At 39.7% G+C, this 8,564-nt stretch overlaps 1 protein-coding gene across 2 annotated transcripts in view; it reads right to left on the bottom strand.

Annotated features, from left to right (window-relative positions):
* Positions 1-4,210: 4,210 nt before the first annotated feature.
* CASK (calcium/calmodulin dependent serine protein kinase) overlaps positions 4,211-8,564 on the bottom strand; it is a gene marked incomplete at its 5' end in the record, with an annotated part of 227,731 nt that continues 223,377 nt past the window's right edge. For both annotated transcript variants that reach the window (XM_082494540.1, XM_082494541.1), the window contains one exon: positions 4,211-5,765. In XM_082494540.1, coding sequence (XP_082350666.1) covers positions 5,589-5,765 — 177 coding nt within the window. In that variant the 3' untranslated portion in view covers positions 4,211-5,588. The remainder of the gene's footprint in view (positions 5,766-8,564) is intronic.

Here is an 8,564-nt window from a genome sequence, read left to right as displayed (position 1 = left end):
AGTGTGATGCCACCTGCTCCCCCTTTCCTCAGTAACACAAAGATGGACCCAAGCATAAGACAATTCTGCTGTTTTGCATCTATTTTAATTTCTTTTTGTGCATTCAATGGATTTTGCAATTCATTCAATGCATTCAATGCAACCCACAGCAGATCTGGTCATGGGTTGACACCATGGAGTTCTCCCTACTCTGCTGCGTCTCTTTTAAAGGCTTGGTCATTGATATATTCCCCGGTTTGTTAACTGTGACAGTCAGCACATTCCATGTGTTATCCCAGTTATTGTCAGGACTTGGCTCACCACTGTGACCATTTTGTGAAAAACAGTGAAAGAGAAGACTCCACCTGGATGGCTGGCAATGGAGACAGAACAGTCTCATGTTTCAGCTTCAAGATGAGTTACGCTTCAAACCACGAGCAAATTGCTTCCTTTCCCTTGGGTATTTCGTTATGCAGATGGCAAAATTGGCTATGGCTATTGATAAGGGAAAATTTGCAATTACTTTCCTAGTACTCAACATGAACTCTTTCAATGATACAGCGTGGAATATGCTACTAGTTCAGTTATCTTCCACAACACAAAACCAGGCTCAAGTTAAACATTGGTCATAAGAACATACGGTAGAGATGTGGCTAAATTTAATTTGCTTGTTACTAATCTTCTCACGGCAGTTGCTAAGAAGAGATACAGCAGAATGCATGGATGTGCATAGACAGCCCACACCCCCTCTTTATTTTTTCTTAGAAAAAGGTTAAGACTACACGAAAAGTGATCAACTTTCTGTCTAAAATCTTAACTGAGATTACAGCTACAGGAAACATATTTCAGAGGTTAAAAATAAATTATTTACGTAATGTACAGGTCTGGGAAAGAGGCCTTAAAAGCCTTTAACTCTGAGGCTAAATCAAAAGAAGTCCAAAAGCTTCTGTACTTGCTTGAGTCCAGCTTCCACAGGATTGGAGCAGAAGACCGCTAAAAATCACTTCAGGGGAAGAAAGTAAAAATTACTGTAGGTGCACTAACTGTGAGTATCATTAGAAAGAAAACCCTGCCCTCTAACTTAAGCTTGTGCAGTCATCCTCATGGTATGCACACAAGGCACAGTCACTCAGAAGTTACTTGTGCCCTGCTTGTCTATGCTATGTTTCCTGTTGTGCAGGTATTGTAATTTACACGCGACTATTTGACATAATGTGCAGCACTCTCCTTGGTAAGTTACGGGTAACTCTTAGCTCAGTAAAAGCACTGAAGAAACTAGACTGAGAGACAGGCTTATTAAGAAAATGAATATGCTTTACATAAAGACAGCAGACTTTCTGTAATGTCTACTTTAGCTCATTCTCTGTCAATTTAGCTTATAAAACCAGATGACTCTTACTCAAGTCAGTTGAGAAATGCACTTTTCCTGTAGTTTTCACAAATCCTCTTCTACCAAGTATTTTAAAACCCAAAATTGAGTTCTGTCTTCTTTAAAGATGCTGGGAACTAATTCCAGTGGAAGAGAATGGGACCAGAACCATTTGCATCGAACATTTCAACCTAGATTTGCAAAAACCAACATGAGCTTTGGAAGCATTTCCAAATATCTGTTTAAATAATAGCACTCTGAAATAATTTCCTTAGAGAAAAGAATAAAAATGGAAAAAATACTGAAGTTAGTTTGTGCATTAACTTTTCCTAATGGCTCTAGTATCCAGTTCTTGAAGCATACACTCCGGTTCTGCGCGGCTTAGGCTGTAACCTCTCATCTTCTGTGTTGTCCTTTCAAAGTCAACTGAGTACCCCTGCTCACAAAGCTTCTGAACTAGGTAGCAATATTTTCACTTAGAGGCTGGTGGCACAGCATCTTTCTTGACCCAAATCAAATAAAAAGAAAACCAATGCTAAATCACATGGAAGAATTCAGATTTGGTGATGAGAGTAAAAATGTCCCTCTGATTTTAAACAGCAGCGTGCTGTGGGTTGCATGACAGTGGCCGGGATTGTCTAAACTAGGTTACCATTTCCATGCAATAATCTTACCACTCTGAGACATTGAATAACCTAGTGTACTTTTATTAAGTAAATGGAAGCAGAGGTTAATGAACATTTATTGGACCAACTTAACACCTTGAAATCACAGGCATCAGTCAGACTGAGAGGCAGCATACTGATAAGATCAAGTTTTCTTTACAAATCTATGAGCCCCTGTACAAAAATAAAGTATAAAAGGGGCAAACAGAAATATGTTTCTTCCCAATCCCAGGGCTGCTTCTGAGGTCACATTCAGCATAAATTTAGAGAAGTCCAAGAGGCGCTCTAAATTATGCAGTGATATTTACAGTATTAGGAGGACCCTTCTCCGGTTGGAGATTAAAAAAAAATTAAACAAATGATAACATTAGCTCTGCACCTACATGAGTCTTCCCTATGCAAGTGAAACTTCCAGCTGAACGTATGGCAGCCTTTTGTCTTCTACGTACCACACAAATAACACGGACGCATCAGAAGGGTTTGGGCAGGGCGGGAGGCAGGGCAGGCGTGGATGGGGCAGACTGAGGAGTCCCAGGCTGGCTCTGTGCATCCTGGGGGGACTGCGCTGAAACCGGTTCACGGAGCTCACTGGGCTGCGTGGGTCAGCTGTACTTAAAGCCTAGGGGATTCCAAGTTAATCTTTTGCTACTGAAGGTTCCCACAAAGAAAACAGTCTGTGGTAAAGAGGAGGCAGGTCAGTACACTACCTGATGTGCTTTACAGTTTCTGTCTCTCGACAATAGGCTATACAGTAAGAATAAAAGACCCAAAGCTCTCCAAGTCAGTCTTTCTACTGTGTAATATTAACTGAATGGTAGCTCCACTTGGGAGAAGAAAAGCATATTAGTTACATTAAATCACTACTCATTGTCATCTACATAAGGCAGAAGCACCCTCATGGGCCTTATGAGTTTTCTTTCCTTACAGGCTGGATACACAGAAACTTCAAGAAATTCACATTAACAGAGTCAAAAGTACGTAGTCAAAACATTTATGGTGGACTATATCCCAATTATCAAAATTACTTTACCTGTTTAATGTCCTAAACATTTGAGATGAAGAATGTGTCACTGAAGTCAGACACCAATGCTTACCAGAGAAGTTTGTAATTCTAACATCAGAAACACACCACTGCTTGATTTTCAGTAGGTCTTCTCATCTTTGTGCTTTACTGGGAAAAGAGGTAGTTTTGAGAGTGAATGAACCTGTCATTTTGATGAGCTCGGCTAGTGCTAATACTCCCATCGCAAGAGCTGATCTACAGGGACACTTGCTAAGGTTCATCCAGGACTAAAATGACATGGCACAACTACTTGAAAAGTTACCTCTTACTCACTAAATAGTTCACAGTTTGTACCCATCCCCTTTTACAGGGGCTAAATTCAGAACAGATGAGCAGCTACTATTACTCCAATAGGTTCTCTCTTACTCACTGGCTTGCTTATGCGAGGCCCATACAGATAGTTCCTCGTCAGCTGTTTTCCAACATTCCGCAAACTACAAACTCAAGGGACTCGGTTATGGTACTTGTTTTAGGACTCAGTCACAGAACTGCGATTCCAGCCGTAGCGTAAGTGGGTTCAGCAGGTGGGGTAAAGAGACAGATCAAGTTCCCTTCTGCACTGTAGGCTGCGAGCTGTGCTGGGAACGCTGCACAAAATAACCACCTTGCCTGACCTGGCTGGATGGGATGCCTTGCTGGACTGAGATTTCGCCTAAGGATTTTACAAGAAGGACAGAGATTTGACCACCCGACCAGCAGTAGGAGTAGGCAGAAGAAAATTAGCAACCTATGCACTTGATGGTAATCACCCCTATGATAAAGGTTGGGCTGCGAGAACCTTTTCTGATTACACGTGCAGTGTTGCCAAACAACCGGAACAGCCCACAGATCAATTACAGCTGACAGTTCAACTTTGAGGATAAATCCTTGGAGAACACAGTATCATTTTAATATAAACACTAAACTTCATACTATACAACAGCACAGCCAACCAAGCTTTTAAAATAAATAATTTTCAGGAACACCTCTTGGTGGCAATGCTTGCTTCTGGTAACCGCTTTCAGAGAAGAAATGCAAACCATCTGGGCCAGCGAGAGCTTGAGGAAGGGAAACAAAACACCGGGTCAGCACATGGTTAAATTTTTTTTTGCTTGGCTCTGCTCTAATTCTAAATTTGTTCAACCTGTGCCGGTACAGGCGGATCAGAGCTCCTGGAACAGCCTACAGGCTGTGCCCCTGGCGGGGCCTTCCCTTAACAGACTTTAAGAAACCTTTTCTCACTGCAAGAGTCACTGAGTTGTTCTTGAAACTCCCTGTGATGAAATGAAGGACCCAAAAGCATTAAATTGTTGAACACATAAAAGGAAGTATATTTAAAATAAAAAAAATTGGTCAGACTGTAGAGTCAATTACCATTTTGAAAGGAATTTACAGGGCTGTTGTAGATGAGTCTTTTGGAATAGTCAGTTTATCGCAATGCCTAAACTGGTTTCTTCATTGCACAGTATTTTCTTTTAAAATGTGTGCATTTTTTAACAATTACATACATATTAAAAATCAGCATATCTTTGCTTAAACTTAATTAAAACGTTAATACTCTCAGACAACACAGATCTGAAATGGTGAAACCAGTAATTGCCCCCTCCCACCTTACAACAAATTAAATTGAGACAAAATTACAAACACATTTCACTACATGATTATTATTAATAAAAATCAGTTTGTTTTTTTTTTTTTTATAAAGTTGCCCAAAATGCAAGGGATGTGCATAGGTTTACAACTTAGTCAGAATAATATTTTACTTTATTCCCTTGGGTACGTGTTCCCATGAACGGAATGTACTTTGCTGTAGATTACAGGTTTTTTCAACACAGATACACCAACGGCATGAACGCTTGCGACTGTCCACATGCATTAAGAGTCAAGACCCAATTTCAAATTTCTAAAAGTTTTACAGAGTTCTTCAAAGAGACAGTATCACATTATCTGGATGTTACACAAAAGTACTCAAAAATACTATCCTAGGAAAAAAAAAATGAAGGCCTTTAAAATTTATGAATTTGTTTCATAACCACTAGACTAATTATTTCAAATAAATAAAGGAAAGCAAAGTATTCCAATCCATAAAATCAGACTCTAAAAAGAATGTAGTGTTCCACCCCCAAGTTAAGGTAACAGAATCATATTATTATTACTATTAAAATAGATTATAGAAAGCAGCATCTATTTTGTGCAGTTTTTAGGGGCCCTTGAAATAAAAAGCTATGATTTCCAAAAATATAACATTCCAAAGGACTGAATAATACATATATTTAAAGATACATTTTATTAAAGTTTAGGAGAAATGATTTAAAAAAAGATACTGTCTCTTTAAATTAGTGTTTAATTTGTTTTTCCCCCTCCTCCTATCTATTCGGACATGACAATAATTATAAATTTAGGTCACACTACATCTAGGTAGTCTCTAGGGGCCAAGACCTGTTGACACAAGGTCAAGAACGAAGAGGTTTTCCATGTATGAGGTGGTTCCCAGTAATGACAGATTATTTTTTTCAATTCTCTCGTGACCGGTCTAGTAGACCCAGGAGACCGGGACCCACTGTGAGGCTGTACACACAAGCTCGATGGCTTCCTCCAGGTGCCTGATAGTTTCATCAATTTCATTGTTGATAATTGTTAGGTCAAAGTAGTGTGCATATGTTCTCTGTAAGATTTCAGACTCCTTCTGCAGGCGCTGAAGAGATTCATCCTGTTCAGCGGTCAGAAAAGAAAATGGAGAGAGAGAGAAGTTGGATCCTTTCATATTCCTCTGCAATAGCTTTCTCACGGTTGCTTACAGAGAAGGAAATGGGCAAAAAAGCCTTTGGGAGGCCTAGGTGGTTTCGATCCCCCACCTAAATCTATGGAAATAACACGGGAGGAAAGGCGCAATTTCTCTCTTGAAGCTGACATTCAAACAGCACTCGGTTATTGACATTACTTGAGACAAAACGCAAGTCTAGCATTAAAAAAGCAAGGCAGAGGATGGAAGCTTAGAAAAGCAGCACAGACATGAGCAACGGAGACCACATCTGAATAAAACGTACAAAGTGCACAAATATGAGCTATTTGGCCTATGTCCAGGTAAGAACACGAGAAACAGGAGAGAGTATATTGTCAGGTATCAGCTGTTCCTGGTTTTGGTAATGTTTTCTGTTCAATGTCAGTCTTCTGGGTCTACTTCCTTTAATAGTCATTTACTGATAAGGAAGTTCTCACTCCGCATTACTCTATGGTTCCTATTTCAGAGCATGCCATTTCCAGCATCTCTTAGTGTGACGTCCCGAAGATGAACCACACAGCCTACGCTCAAGGGCCAGCGACAGCAGACTGGTGCTCTCCATGGCTTTGTGTCAATGTCCTTACAGAAACAAGTGCATCCTACTTTGTGGGTGCCCTGATTTGTGGGTGTGCAGCCAGTGACGCTACAGCCATGGGCTTTGTTAGGGAGGGCTGCCTTTCTGAGAGCGGGACTGCAAAAGGGTTCTTTCTAGGGCTCTGCGGCAAGTCTAAGTTTGAATTCCCCTCCTGAAAATTCCCTTAGAAATTAAAAATAAAATAAAATAATTTGCTGCTTTCAAGAACCTTGAAATCACCACGGGAAAGCAATCAAGTCCTTCGTGCCCCACAGGTTTGGGGTGGATACATGGCAAAATTACATGCGAACAGTACAGACTCCTACTGGTCTGGAGTATCTATAGAGTCACTCTACTTGATCAATCAACTGGGATACCAAGAAATTATTCTGGGAACAGGATTTTATCCATCTAATAAGAGACTCCCGCCTCCCCTTTCTTCTGTTTAAACCTCCCAAGTACTTGTAATTACAGTGACAAGTAGCTGTGGAACAGTGGCTTTCAGGTCCTCTGAAAGGAAAAACCTGCACTGAGACAGTTCTCCTTCCCTGTAGCTATGAAACCAGCCACTTCTGGGAGGAGAAGTTCTGTACCAAAGTTACAGTTCTGCTTCTCTCCTGAAGCTGTTGCCTCATATGAGGGGGGGATGTCACCTTCACTTGAGAATCACTACAAATTTCATTCAAAGTCAGACAAATACTCCTCACATGCGCTTCCGTACAAGGGATGGTCCTTGTATGGGCCATCATGCATTGTGGGCAACACCTGGAACTTCGTAGAAAATACCAGTGTATGCAAATTTAATTTATGCTCTTAAAAAGTTGGACAATATGGATGAATACTAATATTAAATATTTTTGTGGAACATTTCACATGGCCCAGTGTCTTTAAGCCAAAAACCTCGTTAGGTAAACTGCCAGCTTCTCATAGATTCCAAAAGAGACATCAATTTCTATCAGCAGAGGATCTAAAATTTTCTGCTTAAACTAACCTACAAAGGAAAAAAACCCATACTCAGCAAGCAGAATATTTTCAGTGCTTTAAACATTTCTAGCTTTAAATTTTATATTTAAAGCCAGTCTTAGCAAAATCATGTTGCATCTTTAAAAGAGTTTTAATCTCATGGCACAAGGCTAACAGTACCTGAAAAACACCCACGAAGCCTTACAACCGTTAAGTCATATGTAGCTTTTTAACTGCTATTCAGATTTCCCAGTGTGATCTTTACCTACAAGTATGAGAATGAACTTTTCTCACTAAAGCATCTATCTTACTGTGACTGACAATAAAAATCTGAAAAACTTACGGCTATCTCATTTTAAAAAAATAACTGGTAGATAGAGAAGAATGAATGCTAATATTTACCTTAAACACATAGGTGTCACAAACAAAGAGTTTCAAAAATTCTTTAGATTTTAATATTTTTCTGACTTAGCTTTCCTAGATCCAACTTTACTGGGATCAAAGTGGGTTGTATTTTGGAATATCTGATTTTTCTAGCCTGTTGGAAATGTAAAACATCATTACTTCTTTCAGATACTTTTAGGGGCAGTAATAAGTTTGGGATAGGCCATTGCAGCAGTTTTCAAATAGGTTCAAACTTTCTCAAGTTCTGCAAAAAGAAAAGAGATTACAGTTCTTGATTTTTGTTTTAATCTGGGACCAAATTTCACCTGTGTTTATGACAGAGTATCTATCTGTACACTCAAAACCACGTCAGACTTGGCTAAGTGTTTCCTCTGTGTCTGTAAGTCTTAAATGCCAAAATTCATCTTCGAAGCTAACGCTTCCTCAAAGTTTTCGCAGTAGTAAGTTCCTCTCAATTTCTCTAAAATTTCTTAATTAGATTTTGAAAAGTGAACACCCCAGATTATTCTCCAGGAAGAATATTCTTCAGCTGTTGTGCTCTCAATAGTGTCAAGAAAGAATCTATTTATCAAAATGTTCAGCTAGCTGCAGACAGAAACATGAATGGCCACAACTTCAGTAAATTCACGTTTGGGAGCGGAACATGTCTCTCCTTCTTCCCTCAGCTCTCATGCAATAGGCATTTCATGTGGGTCCAGTTGCAATGTGTCCATTACTGAAACAGACTTTTCTTTCCCATCACTAGAATTCAGTTCACTTTCCCGATCTTCTCTCCTTCTCCACCA

Source organism: Vanellus vanellus (assembly GCF_965231255.1).
Source record: "Vanellus vanellus genome assembly, chromosome: 1".
NCBI lineage: Eukaryota > Metazoa > Chordata > Aves > Charadriiformes > Charadriidae > Vanellus > Vanellus vanellus.
The sequence above is the reverse complement of the archived record's forward strand: the minus strand, read 5'-3'. Positions and strand labels throughout refer to the sequence as shown.